The sequence below is a fragment of the Cibotium barometz genome, chromosome 43 (assembly GCF_041138505.1).
Source record: "Cibotium barometz isolate CiBa-2024 chromosome 43, ASM4113850v1, whole genome shotgun sequence".
Taxonomy (NCBI): Eukaryota; Viridiplantae; Streptophyta; class Polypodiopsida; order Cyatheales; family Cibotiaceae; genus Cibotium; species Cibotium barometz.
In genome coordinates, this window is record NC_141088.1 from 5,842,679 (window position 1) to 5,868,273 (window position 25,595).

General features: G+C 43.9%; 1 protein-coding gene across 2 annotated transcripts in view; it reads left to right on the forward strand.

The window, feature by feature from the left end:
• F2KP (fructose-2,6-bisphosphatase) overlaps positions 1-25,595 on the forward strand; it is a 166,965-nt gene that overhangs the window by 334 nt on the left and 141,036 nt on the right. For both annotated transcript variants that reach the window (XM_086781401.1, XM_086781402.1), the window contains exons 1-4: positions 1-35; positions 23,170-23,233; positions 23,346-23,662; positions 24,013-24,237. The exon at positions 1-35 is cut by the window's left edge. In XM_086781401.1, the coding sequence (XP_086637527.1) occupies positions 1-35; positions 23,170-23,233; positions 23,346-23,662; positions 24,013-24,237 (641 nt within the window). The remainder of the gene's footprint in view (positions 36-23,169; positions 23,234-23,345; positions 23,663-24,012; positions 24,238-25,595) is intronic.

The window sequence follows — 25,595 nt, forward strand, 5'->3', positions numbered from 1 at the left end:
CCCACATGGTTGGCTCCTGGGATCCATCCAAGGCTGTAAGTACTCCCAAAGCTGTATGGCATATCATAGTAGTCAACCAAAAAAAAGTAGCCTAAACACACAAAAATGCTACACTATGCATTCTAGTGCCTAGACACTTATGTTGTTTTCTTATCTTTCAGCACGAGGTAGCTCATGTGAGGAATAGCCATGGTTGAGCTGCATGGACACTTGGCATCCTCGTATTTTCATGTGATGGTGGCCTAGGAGGCTAGATGGTTGAGAGAAGGCTTAGATTAGATTTTACACAGTGGGAAGTAGGTTACATGCTACAATGGACCGTTATCCCAGAATGGCCTACACATGGAATAGGTATTGGATACCTTGTCCTAACTTTGCATGGCTTAATATGAGCATGAATGAGGCCTAGTAGCTCTTTATGGGCCGAGTCTACACTGCAGATGGTAGTACTGACTATGACCAAGGATCTACGTAGTTATGTCATGGTTGCCACGCATATACATGTCTATATAGATATATGGTAAGCTCCTCTTTCGCAGAGTTCATCAATCATTATTTTGAGTTTACTCACTAGCTTTTATTAGCATACAATCTCTGTCTTAGCAGTTCAAGATTAACCATCAAAGCTTCCTTTCATTGTAGTACATGGTTGTGGAGTTTTGCCATCTATTACATTTCACATTAGTAATACAATGTTGTTCTCTATTTCTATTGTTGTGCTATTTGAGTTTAAAGCTGTGTTGTGAAAGATCCTACATCTTATGAGTGTTGCATGCATATCCTCTTACGTGGTATAAGAGCTCCGGTTTGGTACAAAAATTCTTTCCTAGTTGTTGGCTAACAGTGCTTTAGGAGAAATGGCATCTTTCACAAGATCCCACCCACCACCATTCGGTGTTAATAAAAGCTTAACAATACCAAATATGCTATGTGAAAGTTCAAGCTTAAGGCTATCTTGTTCTCCTATGAGCTTTGAAGAGCATTATTGGTGTTGATGTTTACCCGCTTTCATCAAGAGAAGCAAAAGGCAATCATTGATTCTTGACCATGTCTAAAGGAATGGAGATACTCTTTGTGTCATTGCTAGCAGCGTGGAAGATAGAGTACTACTAATTATGGTCGAGCATGTCTCCATAGTTGTAACAACATGGGCTATGCCAAGGCTTGCACGAGACCACGAATCCCTCAAGGATTTAGAATCTCGAAAATGAGCTTTAACAAGAGAAGCGAATTGAAGGTGAAGCGATGGAAGTGCTTCTCATTAGAACAAAGATCTTCAAGACCAAACGATTGTAATTGGCTCGAGCGTTTCGTCTTTGGATCTTGCTCGTCGTTGTCTCAGGGTATTACCACCTTAATATAATAGTTTGGTTACATCTTCGAGTGTTGGTGTCAGTTCTACTCCTTTCATCTTTAAGGAGTTTAGTTCATTACTTTAGGACAAGAAAATGCAGATGTATAGTCACAATGGTGGTGACCATGCTTTCTTTGCTAACATAAAGAAGAATGGTAAGAATTTCAACTCTTCAAATAGGAAGAAAAATATTAAATGCTTTTACAATAATAACAAAGGACACATAGCTTAAGAATACAGAAAAAAGCATGCAGATGCCAAGAATGACACTTTCAAAACCAAGGAAGAATCTTGTCATATTGTAGAAATAAATTTGCTTGTTGTTATCATTGAAGAAGATTGTAGTGAAACAACCAAAATAGCAGCACATGATGATTCTCACATGATGATTCTTGGATCATCGATACTCGATACTCGGGCTTCTAGGCACATGACCACATGACCAATCGTAAGGATTGGTATTCCTCCTTTTAGCTTGTGGAAGTGTATGGAGCATATACTTGGAAACTCTAAAAGGGTTCAATTAATCTGCATCAAATTTGATGTCGATGACCATGATAGATTGTGGCTAGCATTTTATCTCTGAGCTTTAGGCTCCCTTACGGAACCACCCCTGAGCTTGAGGTGAGATTGCCATGAGTCCCAAGCTCACGTCCCATACCTGCAGACCGCGTGATTGCTTGCAACCACTGTGGCCTTGAGGTACTCAATGCCTTGGAGATCTCCCTCTCGGCGTGGATACTTCATAATAAGCATAAGTGAGCCCAAACTCACTTATGTTTTAATAATTGGCCCATTGCTTCTATTTTAAGCTTTTAGTTGGCTTTTTATTGATTGTTGGCTTGTCTAGATGGTTTATCCTAACCCTCGGTGAATACTGACCCAAGGCCGAGCTAGGGGTGCAACATTATCGTCCTGTTCCATTAGATTGGCGCCCTTGTGAATCCATGTAGGAGATAATCCATTGTAAGCTTAACATCAAATTTTGTATATCTCAACCTAGCATCCACATTATCTTCCTGTTTCATTAGAGGTGCAACATTATCTTCCTGTTCTATTAGATTTGCGCCCTTGTGAATCCAAGTAGGAGACAATCCATTGTAAGCTTAAACATGAATTTTGTGTATCCCAACCTAGTATCCAAAGAAGTTCCATAGCCCTTACCTAAGCCAGTGTAGAACCTCTTGTCATGTGCACATATGCCCATGGACAAGTTCCGCAACTAATCCAGGACGGGCAGGCAGAAAAAGACCAGAGTTTAGGAGCATGCTACAGTGTTGGGCCAAGGTTGGACTTGGAGCAAGGGCATGGAAGACTTGGGTGCTGTCAGCTGAGACAAGGAGCTGTCGGCTGAGACCAAGGAGCTGTCGGCTGTACAAGAGCAAAGGCGGCTGCAAACGCTTCAGAATATATGGATATATGCCTAGTCGGCTGGCCGACTGCTGAGTCGGCCAGCGTTTCATTTGTCCAAAGGGCCTATAAATAGGCCAGGATGCACATTGTTGTAGTCATTCAACTCATTTAGGAGTTGGGTCCTTAGGGTCCAAGTAGGGACTAGACTTTTGGGTGTTTCTCACCTTTTTTACAAGGCAGCCGAGGGCCGTGGACTGAGTACCTTTTTGTACCATATTAATATACTGAATTTGCAGAACTCTCTCTCTCTCTACTCTCTCTTCATATCTGCGTTTTGCATCAGCATGTTTCCAGTAGTGTTTAGGGTTGAAAGACGACTCCCAGAGCTTCCGCGTGTTACATTGGTATCAGAGCAGCAGGCTCAGCAAAGCTAAACACTGAATCAGTCCCATATGATGGTGTACAGGTCCAAGGTACTGGAAAGTACACGGATACGAAGCCCAAGGCAAGGAACACAGAATCGGGAAGAGCTCCCAGGAGGTTTGTTGGTGGTGTTCCACAAAGCTAGAGGGGATGGCAGTCCTGTGAGCCAGATAGGTTCTCGGGCAACGGTCCCAAGGGAGGTTTATCCTCCAAGGGGTGATGTGAGAGTGCAAGACTCATTTCTCAGGAATGAAGACCAAGACAATGTTCAGAGTCAGGGCAAAAATGGATTGGGGATTGGATGGAATAGGTGCATAGATCTTATTCAGAGTTAGAGTGGTTTTGGAGACCGGGCCGGGTTTTTAGAGAAAAAGGGTTGCCAGAGATGAATGGATGACAGAGGGATTTCGGGAAAAGAATGGGATGATGACAGTCATCCAAGAGCAGGTTGGAATCCCGTCATCAAGTTTAGCAGGGGGGGGATGTCATGTGCACATATGCCCATGGGCAAGTTCCTCGGCTAATCCAGCAAGGGCAGCCAAAAAAAGACCAGAGTTTAGGAGCATGCTACAGTGTTGGGCCAAGGTTGGACTTGGAGCAAGGGCATGGAAGACTTGGGTGCTGTTAGCTGAGACAAGGATTGGATTAGCTGAGGAACTTGTCCATGGGCATATGTGCACATGACACCTCTGTAGTGGATCTGTGCTATTGAAATTACATAGTTTTATAAAATAATTTGCTTACCACTTCAATTCTACCGTGACTCAAGGGTTGGAATTAAAAACAAGAAAAATGTAAAATGTAGTAAGTCCCACCTATGAGAAATGTAGCAATAATTGAGTGCATGGTTCAACCCCCACCTAGGAGTAATGTAGCACTAATCAAGTGCATGGTTCAAACCCCACTCTAAACTATCTATGCTAGTGGTTTCCAACATTCATTAGTTGATTGTGCGCTACAAAGTTGTCGATGCTCCTTGTTTGCACTTCGTTTTGTGTACAATACGTGGAGTACACGTTTGTACGGTCATGAGTTAGCCAAACTACCCATACATCTGAAGTTACCAGAATTTGGGAAGTCCTTTGAAGTTATTCACTGCTGATGCTAGTGGATTCACTATTGGTGGAATCCTAATGCAAGAAGGATGTCCCATAGCATATGAATCTCGAAATTTAAGACCTCATGAAGGAAACTATTATGTCCATCATCTAGAGTTTCTTGTATTAGTGCACGTCTTGAAGCTTTGGTGACACTATGTTCTGCGGGGTAGAAGTTCGCCTTGGTTATAGATCATAAGAGCCTAACATGAATAATGATCTTAACATGAGGCAAATAAGATGGATCCAATTGTTTCAAGAGTTTGATTTTGAAATGAAGTATAGGTCACGAAAAGAGAACGTGGTCGTGGATTGGCCTAGTAGGAAAGCCTCCTTACTTGCGGTAACTATAATTTAAAATCCCTTATGGCTTAGATAAATTCTTGACAATTATGCTTGTCTTTCCTTGTCTATCCGACACAAGCAACTTGATTGTAAAAGACCTTGTAAATAACATCTTGTGTTGTGCTTAGGATTTACACTTGGGCACATTTTGGTCTTTTGCAACCCGACTCTTGATTCTTACGCCCTTGGCACATTTTGGCCTCCGACGACTTGACATTTCAGCGGCGGCGGGTAGCCCCTTGGTCTTTTCTTTTTGCTTTGTTTTGCTTGGTACTGCTATCGAGAAAGCAACAACTTTCTTTGTCTTGTAATTCGGTGAGCGGGTGACAATATCCTCTTTACAAACAAGGTTTCTATCCATGTAAGGATTGAAGACTTCAAGGTCTTTTGGCCATTGTGTGGTGGGGTTTCCTTGTCAGAGCTGCGACACTTTTGTTAGGCTTAGAGAAATCTCTTGTGTGCTAGAGGTTGAGGGGAGGTCTTGAATTTGCCTTTGGAGTTGTTCCCTCTCTTCCTCAGTTAATTGTTCCTCTACCTTAGCCTTGCCTTGTTGGTTCTTTTAGGTATCCATTTTCTGCTTTGGCTTGGCTAGCTTGTGTATTGGCTTTGAGCACCATAATGATTTTCGAAGCACTTTAGTTCTCGTGTTGTTGTTGATGGCTTCCCTACGTTGGCTTTATCTTTGGCATCTAGAGCAAGCAGGGAGCATTATGTGGTTATCCATCCCTGCATGGTTGGATCGTTTCTCCATTTGGTGTTTTTTCTTTTCTTTAGGATCCATACCAGCTTGTCATATGTTGTCCATTGTAGGCTCGATATGAAAGAATGTGCACAAGCGGAAGCAAATAAACATGAGAGAGAGAAAGATTGCAAGCAAGAATAAGAGCTTTATTAGCTTGAGGTTACAGAGTACAAGGGCTAGCAAATAGGGCAATGAAAGATGATTGAATGAATAAAAGAGAGCAACTCTTATATACTTGTGCATGAAGCAGTCGGCTGAGAAAACAGGCCGACAGGACCTCCACGACAGCATTAAGAGAGATGCAATATTTTAACACCCCCTCTGCATCTTGAAGTGTGCAAAGGTCAGAAGAAAACTATCACATCTCATATCTATTTATAGAATACAAGAGAATTGTTATATTTGATATAAGATTTCTTTACACATTTACTTATGCATAAATTCCATTTAAGGAGATTAATACTTCCAAAGTAAAATCAATCTTTTATGCATCTTCCTATGCATAAATTCATTTTAAATAAAAATGACACTTTTGAATTAAAAATCAAATTTTTATGCATCTTCTTATGCATAAATTCAATTTGGTAGGAATTACACTTTTAGAATAAAAGAATTTCTCTTATGCATCTAAGTTATGCATAAAATCCATTTATGATGAAAATCACACTTTTAGTATAAAAAGAATATCTTTTATGCATACCTCCACTATAAAGAGCAAAAGAAAATCTGCTTGGCTCCAAACTCAAAAGTAGAATTGTGAACACATCACATCCAATAACCTCGAACAAATGAACATGAACACATCCTGTCCATAGTCTTTGCTGACCAATAGTTCTGGAACTCATCCGAACCATGATGGAAACTTGGTTGATCCTGGAACTTATCCGGACCATCAAGTGAACTTGCCTGTCTTTATACTTGGAACTGTGACACATGGGTCCCATGCTCTAGATTTAATATAAGAGAGCTTTTGAAAGCCCCCTCTCCCGCCCACAAGCCGTTTTTGGAAGACAGCACGCGAGGGGATGCCCTTAGGATTAGAGTAGGACACCAGTCATGTTCTCTCCAATCTGTAAGGCCTTGGGAGAGTTGGGATTGTCACTAGACGAGTCAGTGTCAGTGTCATGTGACTTGTCTTTGCCCTTCTTTGAAGACTTGCCCTTGTCCTTGGCTTTGCCTTTGTCCTTTGACTGACAATCCTTTGACAGGTGGCCTTTCTTCCCACACTTGTAACACCGACTCCGAACTTTCTTCTGCACCGTCGCGAGTGCCTGATCAAGTCCAATAGACGATGAAACTTTCAACTTCCCCTGTGAAACTAGGATGGATTTCTCTTCCAAGAGGAGAGTACACAGATCATCAAACTCGAGGAACGTGTTGTGATTTGAACCCGCAAAGCTCGGGAAACCATGTCATAATCTGCACAGGAAGCCTGATGAGGAGGAGAGCAGCTAATTGAGAAGAGGCCAGGGCAGTACCCATTGCCACTAATTGGTGATGAATTACCTTAACCTTCATCACAAATGACTGCATGGAAGTCCCTGCTATAAACTCCAGGGAAAAGAGCTGACCCAATAGGTTGACAGATCGCATTGTAGAGTCCCGTGCATATAGATATGTCAGCTTTGTCCAAACAGAAGCAGCACAATCCAATGTTTGCACAGCGGGGGAGACCTCTGGTGAGATGGCTCGTACAAGTGCAGAGTGAGCTTTTGAGTCTTGATTCTCCCAAGCTGAAAGTTCTGCGAGAAAGGCATCGTCCTGGTCTTGAGTCCACTTCCTAGAGCTGGTAGGGCGTTCGGGCTTTCGTTCGTGGCCTTGAACAATCTCCTAGAGTCCCTTGTGTGTGAACCAGACCTTCATCTGTAGCTTCCAGTGATCATAGTTTGAACCATTGAGCTTGTCCCCCTTGTTCGTGCAGGGCGAGTCGCGACCCATGTCTGCCTCAAAGAAGCTATGCCTCAAACAACCTCTGTAGCTAAGCAATCCGTGTGCTCTCTCAAGCATCTTTCCACAGGATCCAACTAGAGACTAGTAGCCCCCTCTGAAGATGCAGGCTTGGTCAGCAGCAAAAGAAACCCAAAACACACCACCGGGAACCTCCTACCGGAAGGGGGAGGGGATCTTGGAGGGAGAAGAGCTGATGTTCGACTTGTTAGGCAAAAAATATCCTTCAAGAACCTGCGACAAAATTGATGCCCTTACTGAATTTGCAGCGAGACCTCCTCCACTTGCCTCTGTAGAAGAAAACGCAGCCAGGGGGCTGGCTGACAGCAATAGGAGGGCTTGTAGATCAAAAAACGCAGCTAATGAAGAAAACGCACCCACTATTGAAGTATCTACAGCCTGGAGAATCTAGGGAAGCAAAAAACGCAAGGCATAGTTGAAGAAGGAGAGAGACAGAGAGCAGATTTTTGTGCAACAGCCGGAGCCTAAGCGTATGATACCATGAAAGAATGTGCACAAGCGGAAGCAAATAAACATGAGAGAGAAAGATTGCAAGCAAGAACAAGAGCTTTATTAGCTTGAGGTTACAGAGTACAAGGGCCAGCAAATAGGGCAATGAAAGATGATTGAATGAATAAAAGAGAGAAACTCTTATATACTTGTGCATGAAGCAGTCGGCTGTAGAAAACAGGCCGACAGGACCTCCACGATAGCATTAAGAGAGATGCAATATTTTAACACGATATACTAGCTTTCGGGATCCACACTTGTTTTGGTTGCTTGACCTTGGCTTTTGGAGAGGTATGGGGTACAACAGCTAGAATAATTCAGACTTTTGGTACCCATACGTGTCGAAGTTTAACCTTGGGTTTTGGTGGTGACATGGAGACAGTAGGGATTGTTAGTTCTTTGGCTGTTTCTCTGTCTTCTGTGGATCCTCCTTGCTTTTGTCTTGGGCTTCTCTTGGAGGCCTCTATTTGTGATATGAGTTGGGAAGGGTTGTGGATCTGGTTTTTTCGATGTCGCACCAACTTTCTTGCCTAATGCATAGTCATATGCACACTACCACTGATCGTACAACCCACCATTAGCTCTCTCTCAAAGCCATGGTGGTTACAACATATGGTACATGCATCCATGTGCGAGAAAAGTCCTCTAGCACAACCTAATACGTAGGAAAGCAATCCATGTTGCTCCGCAACCGATGTTTGAAAGTACCACAATTCAATCATAAGATTCCCTCTCTTAGTAACCCAAATAAGAGGTTGAAGTAAGGCCTCCTTCCAATCGGTTAAACAGTTAGCAGACCCTACTACTTCTTCGTATCGTCCAGTCAAAAGTTTCACACTTTCACTAGAACTGGCATTAGTTACCATGAGGCTCTTGTTTTGATTTAATTGAGCATTCTCCATTAAAGATGCAAACAACAATCAATCTTCGAGCTAAGTTTGTCAGGAAAAATTCCCAACTCTTTTCGGGTATGGCTGAGACTTAATTGCCAGCCTCTCTCCTTGTCGCAATCCCCTCCCTTCTGTTGGAAATTATTTCATCCCTAGATGGACTTTCCCATGCATATTCATGCTTGTATTTGGCTCCATATGAAGCCTTGCATTCGCATATCTTAGCAGAGATTTTTTAGCATGTTTTCTACCATTTTTCTGGTATTTTTAAGGCATTTTTAGCATTTCTTTGCTACAGCCAAGCTGTCGGCCTGCTACAGCTGGCCAACCAGCTCCTCTCCCACATATGTATAGGTGGCTTGGCTTAGCATAATTTTCATCTCATTTTTCAGCTTCTGCAGTGATAGGCAGCATCAATGGGACCTCCCTCATGCTGCTCCACATGATGTACTGCCTTTTCTGGTGATATTCAGCAGTGATCTTCTTTTCTCCTTTATGCATGCTGTCCATATGCAGTGTTGTACAGTTCTTGCAGCATTTCTGAGTGGGTATCTCAGCATAGTACCCATTCTTACATGGTATCATAGCGGGTAACATCTACAGGAATCTGCGTTTCTTTTCCCATGCTGCTGTTGACTGTTTTCAGCATATAGGAGCTGTTTACTGCTGGGTTTCTTCATCAGTAACCTGCGTTTTACAGTGGAGCTGCGGGACTGCCTCAAGTGCTGCAATTTCTTGCTACTGTAGGCTGCGTTTTCTGCATAGCTTCTGCATTTTTACTGTTATTAGCTGAAACCCTCTTCATAGGTGCTGAGGATAGGAACTATGAGATAGTTTGCTTCTTCTATTTTCAGATTCCCACCCTCCCTTCCATTCTTTCTTCTTTCTCTTGCTGTGCACAGCTTGAGAGGAGGTACTTTGTTTTCTTCAGCAGACATGGCTTTAGGAGACCACTTCTCTACAGCCATTCCTTCTCCTATCTCTTCTCCTGCTCCATCACAACTTGGATCCCCTCCTCCCGCTGCTCCACAGGTGGTTCCTGTTCCCAATCTTTCCTCTTTGAGTTTCTCTCATCCAGGTCTTGCTCCCACCCCTGCCAACATACCATCCTACAATCCTCCCCAAGTCAGTGACTCCATGAAGCTTACAACAACCAACTATCATACTTGGTCTTTCTACACTTAGTTGTTGCTGGAAGGAGCCGGTGTGCTGGAAGGAGCCGGTGTGTGGATGGCTATCTCCACACCTCACTTGGTGGATCTTGCTTTGCAAAGCATATTGGATGCTCGGGCTCGTCTTATCATCATCCATTGCATGACTCCATCCATACAGGCACAGTTTGTATCTTCTCGGAGTAATGCTCATCAGATGTGGACAAAGATCCAGAGGAGGTATGGGAGAGTTTCGTCGACAGTGAAGATTACCAAATTGGAGTTAGATTTGGAGAAGCTTACCATAACTCAGTCAGATAACTTGATTGAGAAGATTGTGTTGGGTTTTATGCTGTGTATGCACCCAGAGGAGTGCTAGTGATCATCAATAGATTACTGGGGCACTTTTTACTTCAGTTAGTGGAGGTTTTTTCCCCCAGTTTAGCTTAGTTTCACTTATAAGCATTTTATAAGTGTTTTGGTCCACCCGGCACATTTTATGGCCGGACATGTGAACACATCTTTTTAGGTCACTTATTATGTGGCTATTGTACTTCACATTTCATCATCTGAATACAAGCAGTCGTGTTCTCTCACTGTTGTTCTCCACGCCTGTGTTTGTACCATCTCCAAACCCTAACCCTAACACTCCATAGGCCTTCATTTGGTATCAGAGCCAAGTAGGCCTGCCTCTGCCCAGCCAGTACACAGTCGCCCTCAGTTTCTGTCCAGCCTGTACATCAGTACTTGTCCGTACCAGTTCGCCGACAGCAGCCATCAGTACCGTACTGCAGCTTCCGTACCTGTCAGCGCCGTCGTACTGCAGCTTCCGTACCTGTCAGCGTCGCCGTACTGCAGCTTCCGCACCTGTCAGCGCCACCTTCATCTGGTATCGTACTGTACCAGCCCGTATACTGTCTGCGCCGACTGTACCTGTTAGCGCCCTTCGTACTGTACCTGCCTGCCTGAAGAGTACAATTGTACCTGGTCGCCTTGTTCCGTACTGTGCTCAGTACAGTAAACGTACCTGCACAGTACCTGCCACGAATATATGCTTGCAGTCGCCTTCTGTTCTGTACAGTACAAGTCGACTGTACCTACACACAGTACAGCCAATTGTACTTGTTCTTTTGGTGGACTGTACCTGCATATGTTCATTTGGTACCACAACCTACTCAGTCAACTTGTGGTAAGCATTACAAATTTTGTTTTTTGGGCAATTCTATTTTCTCTGTGAAAATCTACAGGCACTATAGGCAGACTTTCTAGCAAAGAAGTCTACAGGCTTTTTGCACAGTTTTGGGTGCAGTAATTTTGGGCATTTTTGGGGCATTTTGGCATTGTGTACGCCATTTTTGCTGCTCTACTCAGTCATTGGTGCATTGAGTTGCACATTCAGAGGATTGAGAGTGCAGGCATATTTGGGTGAACTGTATTCAGTGGAGTATAGTTGTTTTCAGGGTTCTTGCTATTGGGTTTTTTGATACACAGGTACAACATTGTGCATAGGCATAATGGCAAATCAACAGCAGAGTGATGTATTCACGTATTTGTCTAAGGAAGACAAATTGGATGGCACGAACTACTTGTGGAGTTTTATGCTAAAAAATGTGCTTGTGGCAAAAGGTCTTTGGGATTTTGTTAGTGGTGATGAACCACGTCCAGGTCCATTGGCTCCAGAGACTCCTCCCCAAGGGGGTGCTTGTGGACGAGGACAACAGGTACAGGCTCCAGGGCAGCCATTGCCTGTTCAAAGAACAAATGCTCAAAAGACATGGGATGCCAGGGATGCACAAGCTTTGTCACTCATTGCATTGTCAGTACAGAGGTCTATTATACCTCATATTCGTTCAGCTGGCTCTTCACAGAATTCATGGGTGACTTTGGAGCAGATGTATGCTGCTCGTAATGAGGCTCGGATCTCATTTTTGAAAAGAGAGCTGGAAAATCAGAAAATGAATGAAGGAGATGATATGTCTAGCCACTTAAATAAGCTGCAGGATTTGAGAGAGCAACTCATCAATGTGGATGAGATTATTCCTGAGACACAGCTTGTGTCCACCATCTTGCACTCTTTGCCAAGATCTTACTTGGCTTTTCATACCTCTTTGAACCTCAGCATGAGGAATGCTGTTGAACCCCTTAAGTATCAGGAACTTGTTGCTCTCTTGCTACAAGAAGAGCAAATGAGGAAGAATATGAATATGAACACAAGTGCTGAACAAGCATTTACTACAGGTCAAAAGGGGAAAGGAAAAACTCAGCCAAAGAGTTCAAATCAGAATTTAGGTGATGGTGGTTCATCTCAAGATACCAAGAAAGGTGATGGACAGCCCAAGAAGAAGGGCAAATGTCATTACTGTAAGAAGCCAGGTCACTACATCACTGAATGTAGAAAGAGGATTGCCAAAGAGAAGGCAAAGGAAGCTGGGATGTCTGTTAATGATGCTTCTAAAGCTCCTCCAGAGACTGCTTCTTTTGTTGAGGACAGGGATTACTGTTTTTATACATGCAGCTATGATGCCTCTTGGTCTTCATAGGCACTCAGTATGACAGAGCATGCATGTACTTGGTATTTTGATAGTGGTGCCTCAAAGCATATCACATCTCGCAGGGATTTGTTTAGTCATGTTGGCCCTGCCCTTGTTGGCAAAACTGTTCAGTGTGCCAACAATGCTTCATATCCAGTTCGTGGCATTGGGGAGATTCAGCTCACAGCCATTGATGGCTCCATTCTCCGCCTTACAGATGCCTTATATGTACTAGGGATAAAGAAGAATTTGCTGTCCATTTCTTCTTTAGCACATTGTGGTATGCAAGTCCACTTTGATGATGATAAATGCATGGTCAGAGACAAAGCTAATGCTTTGACCTTGATGCTTACTGGTACATTATGTCATGGACTTTATCAGTTGGATGCATTTCAGCCAGTGGATCAGTTTGCTTATAATGCATTCACTCTTACTCCAGCTATGGTTGATGCGGAGTTATGGCATGCTCGCATGGGGCATGTAAATTTTGGTAGTCTTATGCTTATGTAGCGACATAACATGTTTACAGATCTACCTCTCATGGAGAAGCCTCCAGATCACATTTGTGAAGGATGTATTTTGGGAAAAATGCATAGGTTTTCCTTCCCACGTGATCAGGCTCTACGAGCAACTGCAAAGTTGCAGCTTATACACAGTGATCTTTGTGGTCCCATGCAGACGAAGTCATTAGGTGGTTGCTTCTATTTTGCAACATTTATTGATGACTTCTCTCGTATATGCTGGGTCTATCCTTTGACACAGAAATCACAGGTATATGATGCATTTTTGGCCTTTGTAGCACTTGCTGAGACAGAGTCAGGATGCAAGGTTAAGACTCTCCGTTCTGACCGAGGGGGGGAATATATGTCACACATGTTGAATTCCTTTCTTGAGAGTAGAGGTATAAAACATCAGTACACTACTCCTTATACTCCACAGCAGAATGGGGTTGCAGAAAGGAAGAATCGGTCACTCATGGAGATGGCCAGATGTATGCTAAAAGCAAAGAGGCTACCACATATCTTTTGGGTGGAAGTTGTCATGTGTGCTTGTCATATTTTGAATCGATGTCCTACAAAGGCATTGGTTTCCATTACTCCTTTTGAGGCTTGGCATGGCCGCAAGCCTTCGGTATCACATTTTCGTATCTTTGGGTGTCTTGCATATGCACACATACCCAAAGAGTTGAGGAGGAAGTTGGATGATAAAGCCACAAAATGCATTTTTGTTGGGTATAGCGGTGAAAGCAAGGGCTACCGGTTATATGACCAACTATCCAGGAAGATATTCACTAGTTGGGATGTGATTTTTGATGAAAAATCAGAAATATCCATGGCTGGTTATGATGCAAATCAGGCTAAAAATGATGTGTTTGAAGGTCTACTGCCTATGGAGTTTCATTCCACAGTTGGTGATCCAACTCATGAGGGTACAGGACAGCCAGCAAATGATGAAGGTGGTGCAGAAATTCAGCAGCAAATTGAGCCAGAAGCTGAACCAAATATGGGGCAACAGGCACCACAGGTCAGACACATACCTAGATGGTATTTGAGGACATTATAGGACAGCCATTTAGAGGGTCCTCTTGCTGGTCGTACTCGTAGGGAGACACGGACCAATGAGCATGCACACATCATGGATTTGAATCTGGTTATGGCAGCCAGTTTACAGGATGATGATGAGCATGATTCATTTGTGGATGCACGAGACAATGTGCATTGGAACAAAGCCATGCAGGATGATGATGAGCATGATTCATTTGTGGATGCACGAGACAATGTGCATTGGAACAAAGCCATGCAGGATGAGCTTGATTCTATTAAAAGGAATCAAACATGGGATTTGGTTGATCTGCCCAAAGGCAAGAAAGCAATTGGTACTAAATGGGTCTATAAGTTGAAAAGACATGCAGATGGATCCATTGACAGGTACAAAGTCCGTCTAGTTGCAAAGGGCTATGCACAGAAAAAGGGCATTGATTATGAGGAGACATTTGCTCCTACATCCCATATGTCGACACTTAGGTGTGTCATTGCATTGGCTGCACATCGTGGTTGGGTTGTTCACCAGTTGGACATAAAGACTGCATTCCTACATGGGGACCTCGAGGAGGAAGTTTATGTATATCAGCCCATGGGTTTTGCAGAACATGGTCATGAGGGGAAAGTATGCAGGCTGAAAAAGGCCTTGTATGGTTTGAAACAAGCTCCACGAGCTTGGTATGCAAAAATAGATGCTTTCCTACTCACTCAGGGATTTGTGAACAGTCCATCAGAAGCCACTCTGTATGTAAAGAAAGAAGAGACAGATCTGCTGGTCATCAGTCTTTATGTAGATGATCTCTTGCTCATGGGATCAAATGATTACAAAATTGCAGCTTTTAAAGAGATACTGCAACAGACATTTGACATGTCTGACTTGGGGCTTGTACACTACTATTTGGGCATACAGTTTGTGCAGGATAACAGAGGCATTGGGTTGTTGCAATCTCGGTATGTTGCTAAACTTCTGGAGAAGTTTAAATTTCAGGATTGCAAGCCTATGAGTACTCCTATGGAGCCTGGGATGAAACTGTCACTACAAGATGACAGTATTTCCTTTGATGCCACTACACTCTTCTTCTTGCATTTTGAGGTCTTCCTCAGCCGCCTTGGGTTCCTCATTTATGGGTTCTAGGGCTGGTATCCCATGCTCAGGCTGTTGGGTGCCTTATTTACTTGTGTAATACAAGGCCAGATATTCAGTATGCAGTCTCTCAGTTGAGCAGATTCATGCACAGCCCGCGGTTGTCACATTGGCAAGCTGTGAAGCGTGTATTCCGTTATTTGCAGGGTACCTTGTCTCTTGGATTGCTTTATCCTGAGAGGGGTGACATGCAGTTATACGCTTACAGTGATTCAGATTGGGCTGGTGATTTTGATACCAGACATTCCACTAGTGGAAATTGTTTCTTTCTTGGCTCTTCATGCATTTCTTGGCTAAGCAAGAAACAGACCACAGTGGCCACTTCGTCTTGTGAGGCAGAGTACAGAGCAGCCTACACTACTACTGTTGAGTGTGTCTGGCTGCGTCGTCTCATGACTGATATGGATATTTCAATGGAGGAGCCTACACCTATCTATACTGATAGTCAGAGTGCCATTGCTGTGGCCAGGAATCCTGTGTTTCATGCTCGCACAAAACACATTGAGATTCACTATCACTTTGTTCGGGAGAGACTCCAGGCAGGAGATATCAGTCTGATCTACTGTCCTAAAGCATTCCGCAACGCTTTGAATTTGTTTCCTTTTGGTGGATGATGTACAATGATCACATATCACTCCAAGGGGGTTTGTTGGGTTTTATGCTGTGTATGCACCCAGAGGAGTGCTAGTGATCATTAGTAGATTACTGGGGCACTTTTTACTTCAGTTAGTGGAGGTTTTTTCCCCCAGTTTAGCTTAGTTTCACTTATAAGCATTTTATAAGTGTTTTGGTCCACCCGGCACATTTTATGAACGGACATGTGAACACATCTCTTTAGGTCACTTATTATGTGGCTATTGTACTTCACATTTCATCATCTGAATACAAGCAGTCGTGTTCTCTCACTCTTGTTCTCCACGCCTGTGTTTGTACCATCTCCAAACCCTAACCCTAACACTCCATAGGCCTTCAGATTGGAGAGTTCTCCCGTATCAAGCTGCAACTTGAGGAGTACGGGAGCACCATCAACAATCCCATCCATAAACTTCTTGGTAAGTTGCCTGCTTCTTTTGACTCTTTTAGGGATAATATTTATTTCCGTGATCCTCTCTCTCCTTTTGAGGATGTCGTGAGTTATCTCCACGACAAGTGCATGCTTCGCAAAAAAGGGAAGTCGGAGTTTGCTTTTGTTGCCTCTAACAAAGGCAAGGGAAAAGGCAAAGGCGAAAAAGGGAACTCCAACAACAACAAGCAAAAAGTCACAAAGTCATCTTCTGACGACGATGATTTTGACAATTCTAACAGCATCAAGGGTTCGAGGATGAAGGATTCTTGTGAGTTTTGTGGCCGACTTGGTCATTCAGAGGCCAAATGTTTTGCCCGACAGGCTGCTTTTTCCGCAAAGCTAAAGCCAAAGCTAAAGCAAAACAGGAGTCCTCCTCCGACGGCTCAGACACTTCACCCACGACAAATGGCTCAAATACTTCACCCACGATAGAGGAGAGTACGAAGTCTCATGCTAAGATGCCTTTTCTTGCTGTCTATGATCTCCCTGTTCTTTCATCTTCACAGGAGCAGGATGAGTCCATCTTGGTGGTCACACGGGAGACTTCTGATTCAGAAGTCAGTGCCCTAAAGGATTATTTACAGGAGTTTCTGACAGCAACCTTATCAGTTCCTCTAATCACTTTGGATGAGTATCTTCCTTCTCTTGTGCTGTTCCACGCTGATGCTACTATTGCAGATTTTCTCTCCTCTCTTTCAGAGGAGGATAGTGGTTCTTCTAGAGAGCAGGTGGATGATTTTGTTGAGATATTCTCACATATTCTGGAGCTTCCTACTTTGGCAGCTTCTCTCTTGGCATGTGCTTCTTCTTCTTATGTTTCAAAGGAGGCATCTTCCACTATCTTGGAGCCTGTTTCTACTTCGAACCTGGCAAATTCAGCTATCACTGATGATCAGTTTGTTCGAGTGGTTGTTTCATTTCCTTCTTCTTCAGAGGAGGATTCTATTTCGGTCCCGATACTTGTTGCAGATGCAGAGGAGGTACGACATTTTCGGAGTCATCTATGGTTCTATCTCCTGAGGACTTCTCTCTCCAGATTGATTCTGTTGTTTCGTCTTCGATATCTTCTCGATCTTCTCGTGGCTTCTTCCGGAGACCTTCGCGGTATTTAGATGTACCATATCTTCGCGAGCTTTGTGCCTTTTATGAGGAGGTTGTTCCTTCAGACTCTTTGGAGGATTTTTGTAGCGTGCCGGAGTTGGTCCACCCATCTGGTGCTGAAGAGGAGGTGTTGGAAATTATTTCATCCCCAGGTGGACTTTCCCATGCATATTCATGCTTGTATTTGGCTCCATATGAAGCCTTGCATTGGCATATCTTAGCAGAGATTTTTCAGCATTTTTTCTACCATTTTTTTGGTATTTTTAAAGGCATTGTCAGCATTTCTTTGCTATAGCCAAGCTGTTGGCCTGCTACAGCTGGCCAACCAGCTCCTCTCCCACATATATATAGGTGGCTTGGCTTAGCATCATTTTCATCTCATTTTTCAGCTTCTGCAGTGATAGGCAGCATTTACGAGACCTCCCTCATGCTGCTCCACATAACGTACTACCTTTTCTGGTGATATTCAGCAGTGATCTTCTTTTCTCCTTTATGCTTGCTGTCCATATACAGTGTTGTACAGTTCTTGCAGCATTTCTGAGTGGGTCTCTCAGCATAGTACCCATTCTTACTTCTTCCACTAGAATTTGTCCTCATAGAATCTATCGGTTGCCATGGAAGTCTATATTGGAAATCAACCGACATGGACAAGTGCGTGCAATAGAAAAGTACTCCCAAACCCACATAGAGCTAGATGAAAAAATTTCCTCCATCCTACCTTTGAGCTCATTGCTCATAGAAGAGGATCTCGAGGTGAAGTGTCTTGTTCATAGAGAACGAACATTCTCCAGAGTTACATTCAAATCCTTGTCTAAAAGGCTTAATTCCTCAAGTCATCATCCATTTCTAGAGTAGTCTACATTGAAGGCGGTAAAGGTGGCCGACTGATTTGCATGGGTCGTGGACTTCCCTAATGCTGGCCGACCCCCTCTGCTGCTGGCCGACTGAGTATTTTCAGTCGTGGGGATTTTATGTGTCCTATCGGCTGCCCTACAGCAAGCCGACTGCTGATGGGGGGCTATATAAAATGGCCCCCAGCCCCCTTGTCATTTTTGTATCATTTCCGGGATCTTCTTGTGTATATAGAGCAGAGTTACACGCCCCTACCACTCTATCTCGTGCTGTTATTTTTCTGCATTGCGTTTTGCTCGTGTTCCCAGATCTGGTCATCATCTCCGCTGCGTATTCTGACATGGTATCAGAGCCTAGGCTCTAGATAGTTCTTGGGATTTGTGTGAGCAAGTGGGGGACTGTTGTGTTGCTGATTGGTGGACCGTACGGGATTGTTCAGGAAGAGGAGAAGCAAGAGGACGGCGGGCTACTTTGCTGGACAGCCACTTGCAGGTGTTAGTTCTTCTTTGTTCCCACCCACCCATCCTTTTTTCAGTGTACATCCCCGCAATGGTAGATCTGTTTGAGATGGCCGAGAGACGTGTGAAGATCCCGACACTCCCCACGTTCCCGGTGGACCGTCAAGTGGATAAGAGCAACTACGGCATATGGAAGGTTATGATGGAATCTGTTCTGGAGTCTTACGACCTGGCTGATTTCGTCGTTGTTGGGGTTCCACGGCCGGAAGTAGAGGAAGGGGAGTTACTGTCGATCCGAAAGGACCGGGAGGCTCAGACATAGACGTGGGATCGTGTCAACGCCAGGGTCTGGTCATTTATTTTCCTCAATTGCACACCACAAGTAATCAATTACGTAAAGCGCATGACGCTGGCCAGAGGCATATGGCAGCACTTGGCTTCTTTTTATAACAGGGTATCACCCATGAAGAGGATTTCCTTGGAAGTACAGATGCGGGTTATGAGCCCTTCAAAGTCGTTGATGATGCGGGAGCATATTAACAAGCTGCAGGCTCTTCAGCAAGAAGTTCTTCAGGCTGGGAAGGAGATATCGTCAGAGGACATGGCCATAACGTTGCTGTCACACTTGCCCTCTCAGTACTCAGCATTTTACTCGTCTTTGATTACCAGTGGTGGGCTCAGCACCATCACGTGGGAGAAGCTTGTGCCCATGGTCTTGGACCAGGAGGACGATTCACGAACCCTCCTCAGGGTGGAGGTTCGGAGGCCTTAACTGGCCAACGGTCGAAAGGCCGTAACACGGGCAAAGGGAAGGCTTCGTCGGAGAAGTCTTTTGAGAAGAAGTCCGTTACTGACCGCGAGAAACTAAAGGCAGAGAGGACCTGTAATGATTGTGGCGAGAAAGGCCACTATTGGAGGTAGTGTCCCAAGCAGAAGACCAAGAAGGGTGAAGATTCCTCAGCAGCAATCATGAAGACTCTGGCTTTTGTGCACCTGGAGGTGGTGGACACCGATGTTTCATTTTCTTCAGGGAGGGAGGAGATTGGAGGACTCTCCGCAACGGATACTCGGGAGTGGATTCTAGATAGTGGTGCTTCCAGGCACATGACTCCTTCCCGTTTCGGTTTACAGGATCTTTGCAGGTTTTCTGGTCACATTTTTACTGGGTATACATTCACTATCCCAGTTCACAGTGAGGGCAGGTTGGAGATAGTTCCCGATAACAGAGGGGGGAAGCATTCCTCCCAGGTGTTGTATGTTCCGTCACTTTGTTTTCATCTGCTGTCAGTGCATCAGGTTTGCAACAGGGAAAGGAGTGGTACGCATGTACCTTATCTGGTCTGGGGCAGCATGGGTGTCCATGTAGTGGTACGTGTGGACCACACAGTGGGAAAGGTACGGTGTCGGTTAACAGGGAAAGGAGTGGTACGCATGTACCTTATCTGGTCTAGGGCAGCATGGGTGTCCATGTAGTGGTATGTGTGGACCACACAGTGGGCGGTCGTCCTTTGGTTCTTGTTCGGCCATCGTACGGGCACCTTGGTAAGTGTGTACGGTCCAAATTTTGGGCGAGGTCCCCAAATTTGGGACGTCGGCCTCGATTTGTGTGCCCGACCGTCTCGGGGGGCATTTTTTTTATTTTTGGACCGGGAGGTTTTCCTGGTCGTTAAGGTGCAGACCGTTCGGCGTACGGGTGGAGTTTGATGAGCATTTTGTTGCTCTCCGGGACAAAGCAATAGGCTAGGTGGTTTGGGAAGGCGGAGTGGAGAATGGAGTTTACAAGCTTTCAGCACTCTCTCCTTGGTCCTCAGGTTTGTGATGAGTGGCAGTCTGGTAATGGCCACTTAAGTGTGGATACGTTGCAGGTGCAGGCTTTCCGGGACCAGATGGTGGATAGCATGCTAGTAGATGGCAGCAGTTGGTAGGAACTCTCGAGTACTGATGTTCTGTTCGTCAGTCAGAGGAAACTGAACAGGTAACTTATGCTCTGATGTCTCGTAGTATTCGGGACAAAGAACCTCCTGTAGATGAGGATGTTCTTTCCACGGGGACCTTTCGGAAAGCCAGGCAGGTGGCAGTTGATTACTTGTAGAAGGAGGTGCATACTCCAAGCTTTGTGGTTTCGGATTCAGAGGGGGTGGTTAATAGGTTTCAGAAGGCCTTGCGTGGTCTTGAGCAGGTTTCCAGGACTTGTTTTTGCACCGTAACAGGTGTTGATCCTTGTGAGCAGTGTGATGCCTCTTTGACTCAGAAGTAGAATGGTTCATTGATCTGGTTGATGGACACCAGATTGGACGGGAGCTTCCTGGTGAGGTAGTTGAGCTCATGGCTGCAGATGACTCTTTGGGAGGCAGGATTGCGTTTCCTGTGGTTTCTGCGGCATGCGAAGGATCATGGACTCTTGTACACAGCAGGGGGATTGATTGATGGAGTCCAACTCCACGGTTGGAGTGACTCAGTTTGGGGAGGAGATCCAGACACGAGGAGATCTACTTCAGGCCTAGTAGTAGTTTTATGGAGCAGTAAGAGGCAGTCATCTTTTGCCTTGTCGACGACAGAGACAGAGTACCGGGCTGCTTGTGATGCTGCTTATGAGGTGGTGAGGATGCAGAGGTTGCATTGCAGGATTGGGCTTCCACTGGAGGAACCCATGGTCATCCAGTGGCACTTTGTTCGTGAACAGATCGTTGCTGATGACATCTTGCTAGAGTTTTGTTCGAGAGAGGACAGTACGGTGGACCTCTTCACGAAGTCGCTATCTCAGGATTTGCTCAGGCGGCACCCCAGCTCCTTATGGTTGGTTTCACAGCCAGGAGTTGAGAGGGGGTGTTAGAAGTCATCCCCACTCGGTATTTTTCCCCCATTTTTCCCTATTTTTCTGTGGCATGGGAGGTAGTCTTGTAGTGGCAGGAGGACCTCGAACCTGGCCGACTGCATCTGTGGAGTCTCTCGAGGTGGCCGATTGATTTGCATGGGTCGTGGACTTCCCTGATGCTGGCCGATCCCCTCTGCTGCTGGCCGACTGAGTATTTTCAGTCGTGGGGATTTTATGTGTCCTGTCGGCTGCCCTACAGCAGGCCGACTGCTGATGGGGGGCCATATAAAATGGCCCCCAGCCTCCTTGTCATTTTTGTATCATTCCCGGGATCTTCTTGTGTATATAGAGCAGAGTTACACGCCTCTACCACTCTATCTCTTGTGCTGTTATTTTTCTTGCGTTTTGCTCTTGTGTTCCCAGATCTGGTCATCATCTCCGTTGCGTATTCTGACAGGTGCTTCCTTGGCGGCATCGCCTACGGGTGGATAAATAAGCGCCTATGGGCGGCTGTCTGTGGACGGTGAAATTTGGTAACTATGGGAGGATCTTGGGCCAAAGGCCAGTTGAAAAAATAAAAAATAAAAAAAACTTAACAAAATAAAATTGCATTCAACTACAAAAATTGGCAATAAAAAAGATCTTATGAAAAATTGTTTTTTACAAAGAGTATGTACGTACCAAAAAGTACGACATTTAAGAGTTTCCTAGTTAACCGGTAAATGACCCTTGAAATGGATTAAACATCCCGTCATAATTCCTCTTCTATGAAATTGGCGTTATCCAGCCCCATGCAACAACGTGTGGATTCTTATCTGAATCCCACGTAGCAAGAACATCCTGGCATCAACAGAGATCCACATGCTTAGAGTTGTGCGAATCATACATGCACCACCATTTCCTTTACCTTGTTGCTCATTAGGTGGTCAATGAAGAGAGTGTACGGTACAGATGTCACGGATTGGGATCATGCTCTCAAGTCTCTGGTAATTGGATATTGTGTGCATCATTTACTAGTTCCTGTTGAATCCACAGCCAGTCCTTTATTATCAGGGTATCCTTTGCAATTCCAGAAACACACATGCAAAGTATTTGGGGCTTGCTCAATTGAAATTGAGTAGGGTTCAGGGGACCCTATAAGAAACAATGCATGTGTGCTCACACTGTGATGTGAGTGCTACTTGAAAGATTCTCCATCATATATGTTTCAGCTAGTGATACACAGCACAAATTGGGGGCCTCAGCCTCTGGGGCATGATTCCTGATTCTGGATTGGGAATGATCAGCAGCCTTGGCTTCTCATAGGTCTGTAGGGCATGCTTCTAGAGACCATGAAGGGGATTCCCACTCCTGTAGCGGCATGACTTGTTTGGGAGTGATCAGCAGCCTTGGCTTCTCACAGGTCTGTAGGGCGTGCTTTTAGAGACCATGAATGGGATTCCCACTCCTCTAGTGGAGTCCGTCAGTGCCATTTGGGTAGACTCCCATCTTGCTTGGGAACACACCCAACACTTTGTCTCCCTCCCAGAGGGGCAGCCATGGAGGAAGCCCCTCTCTTTTCTGCTTTTTGCCTTAGCTGAGGGTTGTAAGGTGCTTTATCTGATGCTCTCTCTTATTAGTCAAGGTTTCTTTTGTTGTTTTGACGTTGCTAACTTCATTGAATTGTGCTTTTGAGGACCATAACTGTCCCAACTTCATTTTTCTGTAAGGTGTTACACTCTGTTACTGCATTTGTATTGTTGTACAAGTTTGGTAAAAACTGTGGTTTTGCCAAAGTACTTTTAATGAGCATGGTTAGATAGTCAAGATTTAAGTTGGAAGAGCTTACATGAGGGTCCTGATTACACAGCTTGCCATGGAACGTGAGACAACGTCTATGTGGGAAATCAGTTTTGTTGCTCCATCCGATCATGGTATGGCAAGAGTACACATCACACAGCTTGAGATTTTATGATGCAATTCTCGTTTTGCTTCACAAGATTTTGTTGAGAAATATGTTATAAATGGACCATTGTGCTATTGCAGAGACTTTGGATTTCAAGTTTCTTCTCAAGCCAAGGCATGGTACTTCACCTTGTGTTATCGAAGAAGGCTCGAAGCGCTTGCTAAGCGGAGGAAATATAATGGATAGAGATGCTGGGTCAACTGCGTTGTTTAGGCTGCCAGAAAATGGCTCAGAAATGGTAGAATTTCCTGTCCATGTGAAAGCAGATAGAGTCTCTCCCTTCGCCCTGGCAGGTAGCTGGAGAGCTTACAAGGAGAACTTACAATCTCATGGGTCTATGGTGCGGGGGATTCCAGATGTCAGCATAGATGCTATGCCTCTGACACCTTCATTAGAGGTATGATGTGCCATATCGCAAAAAAAATAAATAAAAAAATAAAATAAAAATATATATATATATATATATATTTTACAGGATCTTTGTTCTTATTCAATTCTTTTGTTCATCAATGCAATAGTAAACAAAAATTTGGATTGACTTTCAGAGATTTTATCTGCGAATTTGTTGACTTGATCATGAGTATGCTTATGAAACTTTGAATGTTTAAACTTCAACGTGGTGGTGGCCATTGTGCTTTAGAATATCAACAAGTGTCTGGAGTCTTAAGATCATGCTCAAAGTTGCTGAAAGTTGAACCATTGTTCTGCATAGAAATGTAAAGAATTTTTTCTGATGTGTTGATTCAGGGTAATGGCCCGCATGCATTGGAGTTAGATTTGGAACATTATGAAGTGCCAACTCCTGCTATAGAAGTCAATCTCAAGAGTGAATATGCAGCCAATAAGGCAGAAGATCCCAGATCTATACATCGTCTTCCATCCTTGATTGTAAGCTCATCTTATGAAGATGGCAGCCCAGGAATGTCCATCACAAAGGAGATTTCTACAAGCTTTTCGGGATCTTCATCCAAGGTATGAAACTGCAGTGTTTTTATTGAATAAGAACGTTCAAGGGTTTGTGTTAAATGTTATTTTACGATCCTTGTAAAGTTAATATTCGTGTGTATCCTTGGATTTCTCAAATTTAGCCTTAGATGTGCTCAGGCTTTTGCAGCCTCTATGCTTAATTTGTTTTTGGTCTTTCTTCCACTTGTACTTGTTTGTTTATTAATTTTTTAAAATGATAAAAAAAAAGATTTTCAATCATTTCATTGCTTAAAGATTAACTCTCACGCTTAATATTTGGGTTTGTTTTTGGGCGTGATAGCCTGAAAGCTTAATGAGTTTGCAGGCTGCACTGTGCAGGCTCATATTATGTGTTTCTTAACATCTACCTTCATTGTAATTTGTGTAGTTTCATGTATCAGTGAGGACACAACTTTATACACTGGTCTGCTTAAAACCTTCTGATTTTCCCAACTGCAGATGTTACCAAAAACAACATCAAATAGCATGGTTTACCTGGTCATTCCTGTTTCTTCACATGTCTCTCGACTATGACTAAGACACATTTGCACTAGATGACATTTTGATTGTTTGCTTGCTGAAGAGCATAGTTACTTATTGCCATTTTCTAACTCATTTCGCCACTCAGATGTGTGCATCATATGCATGTACATTATTGTACATTTGTTCTATGCATGGACACTTGCATCCTTCCTTGCTTATTGGACAAACTTGGCACTTTGTGTTCTTACACATACTTACTTCTTTCTATAACGTTTTCCATACTAGCATACCAAAGGGTGTATTTGTAACCCATTTTGGCTTCTCTCCTTTCTTGGAATATAAGAATCAGGACCTTTGCTATTCATCTAAGGAGTTATATGTAATTTAGGTCAATGCCCTCGTATCGGGTGTATTATGTTCACTCTTAATGGTGTTATACAAACAGTCGAAGATCTAAAGTTAAACTGTCAGTTTATCTTCAGTACCTCATTTCAAAACAAAACGCAGAGCTGTGTGTGTTGCGTGCTTCAATTATGTGAAGAGATGATGAAACTTCTGCTATTATGAGCTCTCAAGCTTGCGGATCTTAAGGGTTGAATGCCTTTGCTCAAAGTCTTTTTTGAAAGGGTGATGACTTTACACTCAGAAGCTTTAAATGGTAAATGTATTTGAGGGGCTATAGACCAAGGTTATGAGTCATATATTATACTTAGGTGTCGGGGCTGGATTGTGCCACCTTCTGGGATGCATGGTAAGATAGCCACCCAAGATTTAGCCTGCTGGCAATAACTTAGGCTTAACAAAATTTGGGGGTTGGTTTTTAATTGAAAATATGAAAACAGTGTTGTGTCCCACCATATTTTTTCATATATGTTTTCAAA